The 17,330-nt window shown below is 51.9% G+C and overlaps 1 protein-coding gene across 1 annotated transcript; it reads right to left on the reverse strand.

Annotated features, from left to right (window-relative positions):
• Positions 1–325: 325 nt before the first annotated feature.
• SMAP2 (small ArfGAP2) lies at positions 326–17,092 on the reverse strand. Its single transcript, XM_042015551.1, has 10 exons — positions 16,928–17,092; positions 6,862–6,995; positions 6,272–6,357; positions 5,145–5,223; positions 4,281–4,361; positions 3,748–3,826; positions 3,299–3,399; positions 2,763–2,928; positions 1,974–2,284; positions 326–1,458 (listed from the first exon to the last, which is right to left on the reverse strand). The coding sequence occupies exons 1-10, from the start codon at positions 17,028–17,030 to the stop codon at positions 1,330–1,332; spliced, it is 1,269 nt and encodes a 422-aa protein (XP_041871485.1). The 5' UTR covers positions 17,031–17,092; the 3' UTR covers positions 326–1,329.
• Positions 17,093–17,330: the final 238 nt, after the last annotated feature.

Raw genomic sequence — 17,330 nt, forward strand, 5'->3', positions numbered from 1 at the left:
GATTTTCCCAGTTCCTTCACATTTCTGGATGAGCCTCGGCCAGGTTTTGTTAAACCCGAGCTTAAAGCTGCAAGGAAATACCGGAATTAGAGCTGGAATTAAGTCATTTAATCGCAGCAGCCGCAGGAATTCTGCTCCACCTTCCCCCCACCCCAAAGCTGAGGGGTTTGTATACAAAAGTGTCAGCTTTGGATTGTGCCTGGGCTGTGCTCCCTCAGCTCCCTGGCATTTGGGACAGAGCCCAAAACAGAGGGAATTCGGGCTGATTTTTGGGATGAAATTCCCTAAATTCCCGCACCTGGAGTGACCAGCAACACCAGAGCAATCCACTGCAATGTTTTATTTGGGAATTTACATATCCACAGGAGAGAGCAGACCACGAGTCTGACTTGTTGCTGACTTTTGAAGCAGTTTTGGGTTCTACTGGAGATGAGAAAAGAAATCTGCCTAAGATTAAAATGTCCCAAGCGAGCCAGGAAAGGGGTGGGGGGAACCAGGATTACACAGGAACAACGACAACAAGAACAGAACAAAACCAACCAAAAAAAAACGACCAAAAAAAAGGAAAAAAAGTATAAATTAGGATGTCAGAGTCATTCTTTTTAAAAGTGTAAGAAAACTCACAGAGGGGCTCTGGGCCCTGGAGAAGTTAACTCTGGTTAGATTGTTAAAAGTGAAATCCCATCAAATCCCAGCATCAGCCAGAAAAATTCCCTCTGGAGTGCAAGTTTTTCACATTCCATCAGCTTTGTCCCCACTCCAGGCGAGATTCCTGCTTGCTCAGGGGGGGAGGGACAGGACTTTGGTTCCGAGGAGGGTGGGAGCAGGGAGAGCTCCGCTCGAGGGAGGAGGTAGCAAGGCTCGCTTGCCCCTGGGCTCGGCTTAAATCCAGTCCCTCAGCACCAAACGAGGTTCCCCACCCTTTTTCCCCCCCCCCCAAAAAAATCTGTTAACACTGGAGTTGAAGGGAGAAATCCCGGCTTTCCAGGTGGGATTAAGTCCAGATTTCCCAGTCCCAGCTGTGCCCAGGTGCCCAGCAGGGCATCAAGTGCTACCCAGGAGCTCTGGTGGAGCTTTGTGCAGGGAGGGGTCCCCTCCCCGTGTGCATTGACTGTGCTGAGGACGGCGCGCTCGTGTCCTGCTCACCGAGCTGTCCCCGCGGCTGTGACAGTGAGAAAGGCAGAGATGGAGCTCAGGGATGGAAAAAAAAAACCCCATTCGGGTTGGGTTGGGCTGGGCCCCCCCGAACCCGAAAGCAAAAACCCCAAATGTCTCATGGAGCAGGTCTGGAGAACAGAACAAAGGCAGAAACGGTCACGAGGCGAGGGCTCATTTCCACAGCGGGGAGCTGAGGGAGGGGTTGCTGCCCTGGGCTCCTCCTCCTCCTCCCATGGACTGTCCGTAGCCCATCATTCCATTGGCTCCATAGAAGTTCATCCCAGCCATCTGCTGGGTCATCTGCAAACGGGACAGGAGAGAGGTCAGGGAGGGTCCTGGACACTGCCCACGGATCCCAAAAATAGCCGAGCTCCTAAAGAGGAGCAGGGGTGTGGCTCCCAGGTGTGGGAGGATGTCAGGGCAAGTTGGATATCAGCAGGAATTTCTCCATGGAAAGGGTGGTCAGGCCTTGGAATTGCCCAGGGGGGTTTGGAGTCTCCACTCCTGGAGGTGCCCAAGGCACCCTCAGCACTCTGGGCTGGGGGATGAGGTTGGGATCGGGCACGGGCTGGACTCAACCTTGGAATTCTTTTCCAGCCTCACCAACCCTGGCATTTTCAGCTGCTCCCAGTGCCACCCTGCACACTCCAGGGAAGCCCAGTTTACCTGACCCCACACCCATCTCATCCCCACCAAGCACAAACCCCCGGCGATCCCCCTCATTCCTCGGCGATCCCCGCACCACCATCCCACTCACTCCCAGGAAAAACCCTGGAAAAAGCCTCCAGGTGCCTCCCCAGGCGTGTCCCCCTCACCTGGGCGAGGTTCCACTGCAGCTGCTGCGCTGGCTGGACCCCGTACACGGGCTGGGGCACCGCGGCCACTCCGGCCACGTATCCGGGCTGCTGGGCCCCCATCATCCCGTTGGGAACGCCCAGCACGTTCCCCACGTATCCCGCCGGGATGGCCATGGGTGTCACCATGCCGGTGGCTCCGGGCTGGGTCAGCATCCCCACGGATGGAGCCATCATGCCCCCCATCATGCTGCTGGAAGGGGGAACTCCTGGGAAGCCGGGATAGGGAGCGGCGGGATAGCCCATCTGAGCCGGCGTCATGAACATCGCTCCTGGGAAAGGCAGGGAGGGAGCAGGGAAACACGGATGAGTTCATGGTCAGGGCTGGAATGTCAGAATTCCAGTCACAGTCTGGCTGTGGTGTCCAGGCTCAGCTGGTCCTTGTGATGCTCACAGCTCTCAAGGAAGATGGAGAGGGAATTTGGGCAGGGACATGCGGGGATGGATTCCCAGTGCCAAAGGGCAGTGTTAGGTGGGATATCGGGAAGGAATTCCTTCCTGGGAGGCTGGTGAGGGGCTGGAATGAATTTCCCAGAGAAGCTGTGGCTGCCCCATCCCTGGAAGTGTCCAAGGCCAGGCTGGGTGGGGCTTGGAGCAACCTGGGGCAGTGGAACATGTGGGGCTGGAACGGGATGAGCTTTACACTCCCTTCCCACCCAACCCATTCTGGGATTCTCAGGGATCACCCACATTCCCACTTCCCCTGGAAGTTTTTCCAGCCACCTTGGTCCCAGCTCCCGCCAGGGTTACCTTGTGCTGGTGGCTGGGGTGTCTGGGAGCCGTACAGGGACAGGATGGAGTCTTTGGAGAGCTGCTTCTTCCCCACTTCCTCCCCTTTGCCTCCGGGCTCCGGGAAGAGATTCAGGTTTTCGGGAACCGAGCCGGCGCTTCCAGAGGTTGGCATGGAACCAACGACCTGGACAAAGAGACAGGATGGGGGCAAAATCCAGCATGAGGGGAAAATGGGGAATATCCTGGCCGAGTTTCTTTTTACAGGGATGTGGGGGGGGTTACGGCTTCAACATGGAAGAGGGAGATTTTAGGATTTCATTAAGGGAAACGTAGATGAAGGAAGATTTAAGGCAGCCGATCGATGTGTGTGGTGAAACTGGGGCACAGCATTCCCACAGAAGCTGCTCCATCCTTGGAAGTGTCCAAGGCCAGGTTGGAACACCCTGGGATAGCAGAAGGTGTCCCTGCCCTTTAACATCCCTTCCATCCCAAATTATCCTGTGGTGCTACAAGCCGACCTGGCTTTTCCAAGCCACCAAACATTCCCAGCTCACCTTCCTGGAGTCCGAGCTGGATCCCACGGATGCGAAGAGGTCCAGGTCCTTCTCCAGGCTGCTGGGCCGGCCGTTGGTGACGGGCGTTGTCACCGGAGCGTCTGGCAAGGACAGAGGTGTCCTGGGTGTCCCCACACGGCCCCAACCCTGGGACACCTCTGTGCCAGCAGTGCCACCCCACCCAGGGACCTGATCCCGACCTCGCTCATCCCTCTGGAGCTGGGAAGGGACTGGAGCAGGACTTGGGAAGTGCCCCTGAGTCCTGTTTGTGCCATAAACCTCCAGCTGCTCCAGGATAAAGGGAAGCCCATGGAAAGCTGTTCCCAAGCAGCGCTGGAGCAGTTCAAGCAGAATATTCCTGGAGGATTCCTGGGATTCGTTCACCTGACAGGGAAAATTAGCACTGGAACTCCTCAAATGCCCACAATTTCTATACCAATTTCTCTTACCCAGGCCCAGTAAATCCATGACTGGCTCAGATTTAGGAGAACTTTTCCTGGATTGCTGCGTTTCGTCTTTCTTTTGAGGCTGAGGGGAAAGAAAAACCACAAATCTTGTTCAGCTTTTGGGTTCACTCTGAAACGCCAGAGGTTTTAATCAGGTTAACACTTAAAATCCCTTTTTTCCAGTGGATTTAAGTCACAAATAAAAGCGAAACTCTGTTTGATCTTCCGAAACGAGAATTTCAGAGTGAATATTTCAGTTTTTTATTGTCCCAATAGGTTGTCAAACCCAAGCAGGCTCTAAACTAGGGAGAAGCAGCTGCTGGAGCTGGAAAAATCAGCAGGGAATAGCTGGATTCCAACCTGCACATCTGCTCAGTGTCTGGGGAGCAGAGCAAAACAAGCTCCCACCACTGGTGACTCAAAGCACCCAGGGTGTGACTGAGGCCAGAAAAATGCTCCCAGAGCAGGCTGGAATCCCTCTGCTCTGCCTCAGGGATGTCTCCATAACTACTCCATGATTTTCCTCCTGATCTTACCATTTTCACCTTCTCAAAGATGATGGGCTCCAGTTTTCTTTCTGACTCGTTGCTCCTTTTCCATTTGTCATCCTTTTCTTTCTGTGAGGGAAAAATCACTGATGTGAGGGAAAAAATTCCTGATTACACCAAGAAAAAGCTCACAACTGGTGCTGTTACTGATCTAAAACCCCTCAGATCTAAAAACCCTCAGAAACAGCTGGATTAGAGGTAAATTTTTGCATTTGTCCTGTTCTCAGCAAGGAATTGGATAAAACCCTGCCAAGATCTCCTCCAATCATTATCCTTGGGGATTTATTGCCTCTCACTTCCATCCATCATCCTTTTCTTTCTGTGAGGGAAAAATCACTGACGTGAGGGAAAAACTTCCTGATTACAGCAAGAAAAAGCTCACAACTGGTGCTGTTACTGATCTAAAACCCCTCAGACCTAAAAACCCTCAGAAACAGCTGAGTTTGAGGTAAATTTTTGCATTTTTCCTGCTCTCAGCAAGGAATTGGATAAAACCCTGCCAAGATCTCCTCCAATCATTATCCTTGGACATTTATTGCCTCCTGCTTCCATCCACACAAACCACTCAGCTAGAAGAGAAAGAGGGAAGAAAACAGGAATTTAAAGCACCCCAAACACTCCAACCCCCTGAGTTCTGCCATGTCAGTACACGTCTGTGATCCTGCTTTCGTTCCCTCTCCTGGATAACCTGGAATCAGCTCCAGCAGCAAAACCCACTCAGCATCCTCAAATCTGCTCAGTGCTGCGCAGGAATTCACTCCATGGAGAACATGCAGCCCTGGAGAAGGGATTGCCCTGGATATAGGGAACATTTCAAGTGTTTTAATCACAAATTTAGGCCTCCAGACTCACCCTGAAGGCGTTGATGTCGATGCTTCTGTCCATGTATTTCTTCTTCTCGTATTTATCCCGGATAAAACTCTCCACGGCTCTGCAGCAGCTGGTTAAGGACAAAGGATTCCAGAATAGAAGCCTTATTTGACACGGAGGAACAAGGTACAGGCTGTAACTAAATTAAATCATTGTTTAAAAAGCATTTCCAGCAGTAACTTTCTTATTAAAATAATTTACTCCTGGATCTCAACTCGGTTTTTGCCCGTGGGTTATTCCAGGTTATTCTAGCGCTATAAAAGAGGAATTAAATCAGGATTTAGGCTCTTGCTGTGTTTTCTCCACTGTTTTTTGTTTGCCCCAAGCATCCCCTCAGCACATTCAGGTCACCAGCACAGATTACAGTGGTCACAGCTGGGCCCTGCACCTCAAAAAGCACCTCAGGTACCAGGTTAACTCAAAAAACGATGGGGAAAGGTGCTCCTGTGGGGTTTTTTTTAGGTTCACATCATTACATCCCTGTTTACTCAGCATTGCTGCAAGGTGGGAATCACAGCTGAAGTTTTCAGGAGCACTAAAAATTCCATCAGAGAATCCCAGCCTGATTTGGGTTGGAAGGGACTTTAAAGCCCATCCTGTCCCATGGGCAGGGACACCTTCCACTATCCCAGGGTGCTCCAAGCTCCACCCAGCCTGGTCTTGGGCACTGCCAGGGATCCAGGGGCAGCCACAGCTGCTCTGGGAGATCCATTCCAGCCCCTCACCAGCCTCACAGGGAGGAATTCCTTCCCAAAATCCCACCTATCCCTGCCCTCTGGCAGTGGGAATCCACCCCTTTTATCCTGTCCCTTGTCTCTCCATCTCTCTTGCAGCTCCTTTAGGTCCTGGAAGGCCACAATTAGGTCTCCACGGAGCCTTTGGAACACTCAGCACTTTGGAAAATCCAACCCTCCCCTTCCCCTCCAGGCTCCAAAACCTGTGGCAGCCTCCTGTGGTGACACTGGTGTCCCCGTTCTCCACCCCCAGAGCTCTGCAGCAATTCCCTCATTCCCATTCCCTGCCTCAGGGAACTCCTCCTCCTTTAGGGAGGTTTCACCACAGAGTTCCAGGATGGAAAGGCTCCGTGTTTTTCCAGGGAAAAAGGATGCTGGTCTGTCTGGGGCCTCCGGAAGTTCTCGGGCAGGTAGGCTTCGTAGAGACGATTGGCTTTGCCATTCCCCATCTCCTGCACGCACTGGAATCCAAAAAAATTCCTTGAAATTTTCTTTTCCTGGACATTAAAGCTCTCCCACAGCATCCCAGCCCACCAGGGAAGTCCATCCCAAAGAACTCAGGGAGATCCTCCACTGTTCACTCCCAGGGAAACCTGAGGCAGCTGCTCCAATCCCCTCCCATCCAATTTGCCAATCCTAAGCAATATTTAGTCTAAGGCAGGATAAATATCCCCTTAGCAATCCAGAATCCCTCTGGAAATCCCTGGGAAGCTTGAGGAGAGGTGGGCAGCAGTTCCAGGCAGCAGGAATTGGTAATTTAACAGAGACTTGCAGCTCCTTTGGCTTTACCCTCTGCTGCTCGTTGAGCCTGGAATGAGGACATTTTCCCTCCCAGCTGGAATTCTTCTCCCTCCTCCACTTCCCACATTTTTTGGGCTATCCTGGCTTGGTTTAATCCCAAATTTATGAAGCCCCAGGAACAACAACAAAAAAAAAGCCCCTCACTGTGTTATCCCAGCCCTTACCTGAATCTGTTCCTGCGTCCACTGGTCGAGGTTGACGGATTTGACCCTGGATATGTGAACTCCCAGGTTCCTGTGGATCCCGGCACAGCGGATGCAGATGAACACCCCGATATTCCAGGATGCCCATCGTGGCCCTGGGAAGAGACAGCAAAGTGTTTCCCACAGAGCCAACCCCTGTTTTGGCCTGGAGCAACTGGGAAACTGCACCAAGTGAACCGGGATTGAGGCCTTTGGAGTCTCAACCAGGCTGGAAACTGGAATTCCACATCAGCAGGATGTTCCCAATCATTATCCTTGGGGATTTATTGCCTCCCTCTTCCATCCACACGAACCAAACAGCTCGAAGAGGAAGAGGGAAGGAAAGAGGAATTGAAACCACCCCAAACACTCCAACCCCCTGAGCTCTGCCATGTCCGTGATCCTGCTTTCTTCCCCTTCTTTCCTGGATAACTTGGAACGAGCTCCAGAAGATTCCCTACAGCAAAAACCCACTCAGCATCCCCAAATCTCCTCAGTGCTGCGCAGGAATTCCCAGCTGAGCCAGGAGAGCAGCACCCAGCCCAGCATTTGGCCCCCAAAACCAATCCCAGCCCAAGAAATGATCAGTTGACTCCACAGTTTCCACGGCTGGGATGCAGATTCCCGGTTTTCATGTGGCTTGGACAGGCAGGACAGCTCCAAGGTGTGGGTGGGAGATCATGCCAGGGATAAAAACCACCCCCCAAAGGAAAGATTAACGAGCTTAGATCCACTCAATGCACCCAGGAATCCCAGCAGGGCATTCCCCAGGGGATACAGAGATCCACAGGAATTCCCACCGCTCTCCCAGCCAGGCCAGGCCCTCAATCCTGCTCAATATTTTAGGAATATTTTCAAATTAAACCCCCTGCCTCGAGCTGCCAGCCCCAGTCCAGAGTCCCAGCTCCCAGCACAAACTGGTGTCCCAGTGCATGGGAAACTGGGAAAACAAAGATTTAGGGATCCAACAGCCTCCACCAGCCCTTTTCCCAGACATTATTCTGGATGATGAAGAGTTATCCTGCTTTTCTTGCCGCAGCTAAAATAGCAAAACCTCCAGTTAATGAGAGGGAGGTGGGAGGGGGAAGAGGGGGAAAGTGTAATTTCGAAGCCCTAAAAAAGCAGTGCTGCATTTGAGGCCCTGGAGGTGCTGTTAACAGTTTAATTCCCATTCCTGGGGAAAACCTGGAGCATCCTGAGGGATTTGGTGCTGTTAGTGATATCAGGGACCCTTCCAGAGCAAAGGTACCCAACCTCTAACAGGTAACTCCAGCAGCTCTTCCAGGGAATTCACTTTAAAAATGTCTTTATTAAATCTTCTGGCCTTTCCTGCCATTATTTGATGATTTTTTCCTCTCCAGGAGAGGCCTTTGGGAATGATATCAATTTCATGGAGCTGAGGAATTCACTTCCCAGACCTGATTAGAAGCACTGTACCTCAATTCCTTTATTATACCCTCCAAAATGCAGGAATGACTCAAATCCATACCTTTAGCACCACCTCAACATGCCCAAAAATCGGGAACAAACCCCTTAGCCAGGATCCTTCCTGTGATTTCCACACGGAATTCTCTCCCAGATCCACCCCCAGGGCTCTAACGTGAGACTGCTGGAAGGATTAGCATGAGATTCAAGGTTAGATTTAAACTCCAGATAAATTTAGCCTTGATAGGACTAAAAGGATTAACGGGCAGCTCCTGGAGTAATCAGCTCACTGGGATTGTCACATGGACCAGCTCAAGCCACCACAACCTCCCACTCAAACATGACTCAGGGGTAATGTCACACCCTCCTGCTGCTCCAGTGTCCCCTCAGGGGTCTGGGATAACACTGCAATCCCAGCTGGAATGTGCTGCAACTCCTAAACCCAAATTCTGAGAGAGCCAATATGGAGGAGCTTCGTTTTGTTTCAATTAAAATGAATATTGAGGCTTTTGAAACTCCTCCCTGTAATAAACACATTATACAACCAGGGGTGAGCTCTTCCCTGGGGAGATTCCAGCTGGGATTTGGGTGTCCTTGCACACAGCCAGAAGGTGCTGCAGGAAAGGCTTCAAATCTGCAGGGAACAGAGGAGTGAGGTTGGTTTTATCCAGAGCCAGGGGACAGATTGTGACCCCAGCAGCTCAGGATTCTGCTCTGTGGCAAGGAAGGACTCCAGAGCCACACAGGGAGGAAATCTGGATTTTCCAAAATGCTCCCTGAGCCTGCAGCCACAGCAAACCCTGCTGGGGTCGGGTGGGATCCAACACCCTCCAACACCCCCTTCCCAGACCTCCAGCTGAACTAAAGCAACATTTTAACCTTCAAATGTCTTCTAAAAATGTCTTTTAAATTGTCTCATAAAGCCCTCAGTTTGTGGGTGGGGGGAAGGGTTTGGTGCAGATGTAAACAACCTCCCACTTCCCTCTTCAGAGCAGCTCCCACTGACACATCTCCCACTAAAAATCCCCCTGCAAGTGCCCGGTGGCTCAGATTTTGCTTTTTAGAGCTTTTTGCAGGCATTTCCCCGGGGTTTCACAGCTGTTTTCAAGGTGACTTGACTCGAAAAAGCCCCAGGTGGCACCTCCAGATGTGACTTTCACCCTGTGCTGCAGCTTTTCACTTCCCCAAAACCCAACCCCAGCTTAGACTGTGCAGCAGCTCCAGTGATAAAAGGGGGGGGAAACGCCTGGGTTGGAGTTTAGGGTCAAATTTTTCTGAGAAAAATGGGTTTATAATGATAAATAACTACAGAGGAGCTTTCATCAGCGCTGCTGAGCTGCCTGGGAGCATTATCACCCCTCACAAAAATTGGGCACACCCTGATACCCACTACTAATTGCAACAGGGAGCACCTCACCCTCCTGGCACAGGGAATGATGGAATTATCTCCCAAAGAGCTGAGGACAAGGCCAACAGAACCATTCAGCTCCTTAAACCACTAAAAAGAAATAGTTTCCTGCAGCAATCCTTGATGTTACAAAATGAATTCCCCTGAGGCTGAGCACCCTCAGAGCCACCAGGCTGAAATGCAAACCCCATTCCCACATGGAAAACTGGGAGTTTGCTCCAGTTTCAACCAGTGTCAGCCTTGCCTGGAGCTGCCACCACTTTTGTCTCATTTTTATGGATAATTTTAACATCCATGGAAAGCAAAGTCACCTGGCACCAACCCTGCTCTGCTCAAGTTCGAGGCCCTGGGCTTCACCTCAGGCCTGCACAAATCCCTCCTGGATAGAAGGAAACATCGATTTTGAGTAAAAATCCCAACGTTTTGAAAAGCCTGGATGCCCACTCAGCTCTGGCACAGGATTTAGGTTAGCTCAGACCCCCTTGGGATGCATTCCCAGCCTGGCAGGGGCTGCAGGAGGATCACGAGCTCCAAAGCATCCCTTGCTCGGTGAATTTTCATTTCGAGCTGCAGTGAATATTTGAGTGCATTCCCAAGCAGAGGATGAATCCAGCAGGGATTCAGTGCCCAGCCAGTGCTCCATGACACAATTCCAGAGCCTGGTTTACATCCCAGCCTGTCAAAATAAACTCCACATACCAAGCTTGGTCGTGCCAGCTCCAGTCCATATCTAAGCTCTGCTCATTAATGCTCCAAGGGCTGCTGAATGATCTGAATGACTGAAAAGGATCCTAATTCCCTTTAAAACCTCAGCCTAATTGCCTTTTAAACTCCCAGCCTGAGGAGCCTGCTCTAAATGAGTCACTTGCTTCAAGTTCACGCCCTGGAGTGGTTTTAATTGAGAAATCCCGAGGGGATTCACTCCTCACCCTTTACTCAGGCACCAAATTCTGGCCCAAGCTCCTGAGGCGACTTTTTGCAGTAATAACTCTGCAGAAGGCATTTAAAAATAAACCAGGATCTGGCTGCTCTTTTGGGAAGGGAGGGAGGCAGGAAAAAAAAAGAGTTGCTTCCATAGGCAGGAAGGAGGGAGCATCCCAATTCCGAGCCTGCTGAAATATTCCCAGTGGAAATGAGCAGCCAGCTGTTCCAGGGAAACGTGCCCTCATCCATGGATCCCAAAACTGCTCCGTGTCTGTCTGTGGAGTCATCTAACCATCCCCTGGGGAAAAGGGATGTGGGGAATTCTCCCTGGAGCAGGATAATCCCTGCCACGGGACATTGACACCCTCAGCTTTCACTGGGGAAAAATTTCTTCGAATCCAAGCTGAAAAGTCCCCATTTCTTGCAGAGCCAAACGAGGAAAGAAGCCAGGATCCAAGAGGTTCCTCTGCCTCGTGGTTTCCTTGTTCTGGGAAGAGATTGCTCAAGGATTTACTGACACTCATCCTGCTCAGAGCTGTGAAAAAGCCTCTCTTGCAAAACAACTTCCTCTGCTCTTCTCTGGAAATGTCTATCCTGTGCTTCCAGGACTTTGGGCAACCAAGGGAAACTCTAAAAACCCACTCAAATCAGCTTCAGGACCTCTAAATTAAGATATTTCGTTATTAACACTATTAATTGCTGAGCTGAGCATGGATCCTGCTGCAGGGATTGTTTCCACCTCAGATTTGGGATTAACACCTGCTGCGCTCCCAGATTTAGGCCCAGACCGAGTGATTTGTGCAGCTTTCAGAGGATGCTAAAGCCAAAAACCTCACTTTATCACACACAAAAGGTGCTTAATAAGGATCTACACCTAATCAAGTAGATTAATCACCCCAAAAAATCAGCTTTATACCGTCCTTTGAGAGAAGAAAGGGCTGTTTTGGGATTTTCTTCGTCATTTTTCTCCTCCCTGTAATGACAGGCCTTAACCACGTTTTGCAGGAAAAAAGGTGCTGGCTCTACTTTCTGCCAGAAAAGCCTTGAAAACTTCCAGTTTACCAAAACCCACCCAATATTTGAGGGCCCTGTGGCCTTGAAGACCAAGATTTATGTGGTTTTGAGTAAAGATGAGCAGCTTTCAGTGCAGCTTTATCACTGCTCCCATCGTGTTCTTTGAAGTGCAGATGGAGGGAGGTGGAGGAAATGAGAATTTCTGTGAACAGCAGGGTGGGGCTTTCCTGCTGCTGCAGAAAGTGATGGTTGTTCCTTCCCTCAAGAAAACGGCGACAAGGACAATTTCAAGCAGTACTATCATCAGGATCCATGAAAAACAACTGGGTGACATCACCAAGACTGATGGTGACACAGCCTAAAAATATAAATATACATTAAAAAAAAAAAAACAAAAAACAGTCAATTCCACAATCCACGGACTTCCTGGGGCATCATTTTTGACCAGAACCACATATCAGTCAATCCTAAAAATTACAGATCCCAAGGAGGTCTGAATTTCCATGAAATGCACAAAATTTAGGTGATAGGTGCCCACATGCACCTGTAAACAGAGCAGCAGGATGGAAGCTCTGCCATCACTAAATTGAATTTTGATGCTGTAAATAGAATTTTGCCACCTTTTAAGATGCTTTCAATTCTTAATTTCACATTAAAAATATTCAGACTCTGTTTTCCAATTTCAGCTGAGTTGGAAATTCAATTTTGCATGTTTTTAGAAGCCACCAAGTCCTTAAGAAAAGCTCTGAGCAGAGGAAGAGTGGCAGGTCCTGGGTCAGTTTTTGAGGAATTGAGAACCTTTTCAATATCTAGAGTTAAACATGGACTATCCCTTGGAATTCCTAGGGAAAAGGTCAGGAAGGAACGGCATATTTTGCCAAAAACAGAGGCAAAACCAAACATTAAGGCCCAGGCAAATCCAGCTTCGCACTCACTGCTCAACAACAGCTCCTCCTAAAAGCTCCTCTTTTGTCCCAGATTTCCTGGGACACAGGGAACAATCCCTACCAGGGATCAACCTGGAGGAGCCCTGAGCTATTCCTGACTTTTTGGTTGGTTTCAAGACCTACTTTGCATTTTGGAGCACGAGCTCCCTTTGCGCTGCAGCGCCCGGCACGGGAGCTGCCGTTCCTTACGTAACTCCCGGCAGTTTCTATAGGAACAAACTTTACTCCAGCTGCAGCCCTGGGAATCACACGGGGCTTTGGGTTGGTTTTTTTTATTTTTTTGGGAGCTTTCTTTGCCACCTCCACTCCCCAGGTGGGTCAGCACAGAGAGCCCAGGTGCTGCTGCTCCGAGGATTATCCCTATTTCTGGCAGATGGAGGGACACGGAGCTGAGCGTGACTCAGAGCTCTGCTTAAAAGGGATCTTCCTACAACTAATTCCACACTAAATCCCTGTTGGGAACGCTGATGCTTTTTTTCCCTTGCTTGAGTGGGAATTGACAGCTCCAGGCAGGGTCAGGGCGGACAAAGCTGTGTCCTCTCCCAGTTTTACCCTGCTCAGGTGAAGATTCCTGAGGGATAAGCTGAATTTCGGAGCATTGCCACTCCCTTTGTGCACAAAGCTCTCTCAGATCGGAATTGAGAAGAGCGGAAAAGCAGAATCATGGAAGATCCCAGAATATTGTGGCTGCAGCAAATGAACACACAGCCCACACGCATCCCTCTGGCAAGATTCCCTTACATAAGGCTGAGCTTTCTCCTCATCCCAGATTTCCTAAGCCAAGCTGAGCAGTTCCAGCCCCACCACTTTGAGTTTGTGAAGGCACAGGCTGCTCCACTCCCCCTCCATCAGCATTCCCATCCCGATCCTGCTTCCCATCCCGATCCTCCTTCCTCCCATGCAGCTGTTCCAGCAGCTATTTAAAAAGTTCCTCTTGCAATTGCTCTGACTGCAAAGGGAATTCAGCTGCAGCTCAAGAGGCTGCTGGAGGAGGAGGAGTTGAGTCACACCGATTTTCAGGCAATATTTGGCTGAGATTAAGAGGAGTTAGGCTGGACTAAAGCAGCTCCCCCAAAAGATAATTCCCAAATTCCACTGGAAGTCAGCCTCCCTTAACCACCTGCTCCAGCCCTAAGCTTTTCCCCCTTCCCATCCCATATTTATCCAGCTCCGGGCAGGGATTTTCCCCATCCTACACCTTTTCTTTTTGTGAGGAATTGAACCTGGATTTGTGCTGCGTTCAGCAGCAGTTCTCCCATCTAACCCCTCGGCATACAAGGGATGGATTTGGGCCTGGAACCCATGGATCTCACAGGACAAAGGGATCAAGGGAATAGCCAGACAAACCAGGAGGAGCACAGGGCAACCTGAACCTCTGGGTAGCCACGGCAGCGCCCGCCGGTGCTCCTGGGGGAGGAAGCTCCCGCTCCGACGTCACCACTCTGGGATCCAGAGAGCCTGCTGGATGCATGGATGGGACTGGAGAGCAAAGGGAAGAGTTTGGGAAAAGGAGAGAACCAAACACCATTAGCTGGGGGGTGCACGAGAGCAGCTGGAGAGGCAGAAATGAATTCCCTTCGTGTCGCTCAATGGGAATTTTCCAAATCCCGGGAGCTGCCGGTGGAGCCCAACTGGGAGATTTCACCACATCCCTCCCTCCCTCAGCCATCCCAGCTCCAAGCTCCCATTCCAGGCAGGGAATCTGCTGCTGGAGCTGTGCAGCAGCCCCGTTATCTCTCACACACAGACAGAACAGCAGCACCACGGCCGCCCTCGGAATGGCTTCACCACAGGAACGGCACCGGCAGGAAAAATCCCACCTGCCCAGCAAATGCTGCTCTTTGCAGGTGTTTTTTCAAGTGATTCCCACAGCACAGGCCTCCAAGGAGAGGATTTTAACTCTGCAGTGCTCACCCTGCCCTGGCTCAGCTCCCCCAAACACGAGGTTGGCAACAAAAAGAGGAAGAAGCAGCACGAGATCTCCCACAATTTCCTGCAAAACAACAACCTCCGAGCAGGGTTTGCAAAAACTCCCTGAGATTTCACCGAATCTCCGACTGCCTTGGGTTGGAGAGACCTTAAAGCTCATTTAATTCCACCCCTGCCACGGTTAGGGACACCTCCCACTATCCCAGGTTGCTCCCGGGGTACTCCAGTCCCTGCACAGAAGAACAGCTTTGCTTCCAGACAGCCCTGGAAGTGCTGAGGGCACCATGTGGAGCCACCACGGGGCTCCTTTCCATAGGCAAAGTGGAATGTTGCAGTTATTCCAGGAGGAACATCAGGCCTTCCTTGCCATCAGCGCTGGGAGAGCTCCACTTTCACCAAAAGTACCCCAAAAACTGTAGGAATTCCCTGGAGCTCTGGGCAGAGACAGCTCCTGTGGCACCACATGGACCAAAACTACCAAAAGTGCCCCAAAATCTGCAGGAATTCCTTGGAATTCTGGGCAGAGACAGCTCCCGTGGCCACACATGCCCTGGAGGAGGAGATTTCCCACTTCCAGGAATCTCATTAGTGCAGGGGATAATTACTGGATCAGATAACTGAGGCCAACCCCAGCCTGCTCTCCAGGACTGGTGCAATCCCCATTCCCAGCCAGGAGCGGCTTCCAGCTTTGGAAAGGCTGAGCTCCACATTAGGACTTCGTTATAATTATAATAATTAACTGAAATTCTGCACTTCCAGGACGTGCTGTGACCGGGAGAAGCTCCACCACGGCATCCCCCTGGAGCTGTGGGGTTGAATTTATCCCCGTTTTGGTGGAATTTGCTATCTCAGACCTGGGAAGCCGAGATAAAAGGAGCTATTTCTGCCCTCGGGGCTGGCAGGAGGTGCCAAGAGATAAAGGATTGGCACGAGAGGGGAACATCCTGATCTCCAACACCGCCAGGTGTGCTCCAGGCAGGTGGGAAGGATGAGGTTATTGTGGTTTGGGGCTTTTTAGGTTGAAAAAAAAATCATAATAATATCAATTTTAATGCTGGTCAAGGGGGCTGTGCAGTTTTTGAGGTCACACTGAGGCGACCAAGCCCTTTCGGCCAAGCCCTGCTCCAAGTTCACTTCCAGCAGCTCTTGGGAAAGAGGCTCAAGTCCAGATCTCCAAGTGATTATGGCAGCTCATTAAAACAGGATTTTGGGCAACTTTTAACTCTTGTGCTGCAGGAAAACAAAGCATTTCACAGCAGCAACCACAGAGCAGCACCAGGGCACAAGGAACAATTCCTTTCCTTTGTTTTATCCTCTGCAATTCAAACGTTTACTTTCTCAGATAGACCAGGGTCATAACATGCCTGGAATCAGAAAAACATGGAATGGTTTGGGTTGGGAGGGACTTTAAAGCTCGTCCTGTCCCAGGCTGGCCTTGGACAATTCCAGGGATGAGGCAGCCACAGATTCCTGGGCCAGGGCCTCACCACCCTCACAAGGAAAAACCAGGTGGAAAAGGAAGCAGAGGACAAAAGTCTGGAATTCCTCCAGTGGTCCATGATCCCAGGCTGAGGTTTCAACTCCTTCCCTGTCCTCACACCATCCAGGTCAGATCCTGCTGCTCACATCCCAGCCCCGCGTGGCAGGATGTGACTCCCCAGCTGGAATTCCCTCGATTCCACAGCGCCGGCTTTTCCAGGTCCCTTTTCACGCCCCCACCCACCCTGGGGTGTTTCCCGGGAGCCGCTGGATTCCCACAGGGACCTCTGGGGCCGTTCCCTCCCCATCTCCCCCCGGCTTCCAGGGGCACCGGGAACGCAGCTCCTCCAGCAGCGCCTCCCGCCGTGACTCGCACCAAACCCAGCTATGCTGCAGCCAAAGATTTGGGAGATTTCCCCCCAAAACCACCGTGGTCTCTCCCCAAAACCATCCTGTTCTTCCCCCCAAAAACCACGGCGTTCTTTCCCCCAAAACCACGGCGTTCTTTCCCCCACAAACCACGGCGTTCTTTCCCCCACAAACCACCAGTATTCCTAACTCAAACCCACCCTGTTCTTGACCCCAAACCCACCGTGCTCTCTCCCCCAAACCCACCCTGTTCCTGCCCCCTAAACCACCCTCTTCTCTCCCCAAACCCCACCACTTTCTCCCCCGAAGCCCCCGCGCTGGCACCGAGCAACCCCCGTAACCGCCGGGGCAGCACCGTTGTCCCCCCGCCACCACCGGAGCGCTCCCCACCGAGCCCCCGGCGGAAACACAGCGCGGTGCCCACCCCCACGAGGCCCAACCGGGAGTGTCCGACCCTCGGGGGAGCGGCGACACCGGAGAGCACCGAGCGGCGAGGCCGGTGGGAGGAGGGCACCGAGGGGGTTCAGCAGGCCCCGCCGCCCATCCGCGCTACCTTTGGCCTGGCAGTCGGCGCAGAACTTGTTCTCGTCCTCGGCCAGCAGCCCGGCCAGCACCGCCTGGTAGCGCTCCACGTCCCGCACCGATTTTCCCGTCATGGCGCGGCCGGCGCTGCCCGCCCGCGGGTCACGGCCGGCCCGCCCGCTTCCTGCTTCCGGTATGGGCGGGGCTACAGCCGGGGGAGGAGCCAATCAGCGCCGGCCCCGCGCGGGTACACCTCCCCCGGGCGCCGCCGGCGCTCGGCGCTGATTGGTTACGGCGCGGCGGCGGGAGCCAATGGGGAGAGAGGGGAGGGGCCACCGGGGTATGAATGGGGAGGGTCACGTGATGGGGAGTGGGGGCGTGGGGACAATGGGGGGAATCGGGGGGATAATGGGGGGAATCGGGGGGACAATGGG

The sequence above is a fragment of the Corvus kubaryi genome, unplaced genomic scaffold (genome assembly GCF_017639235.1).
Source record: "Corvus kubaryi isolate FWS band 111438036 unplaced genomic scaffold, C.kubaryi_AGA036_p1.0 split3-37304, whole genome shotgun sequence".
In the NCBI taxonomy this organism is placed as follows: Eukaryota; Metazoa; Chordata; class Aves; order Passeriformes; family Corvidae; genus Corvus; species Corvus kubaryi.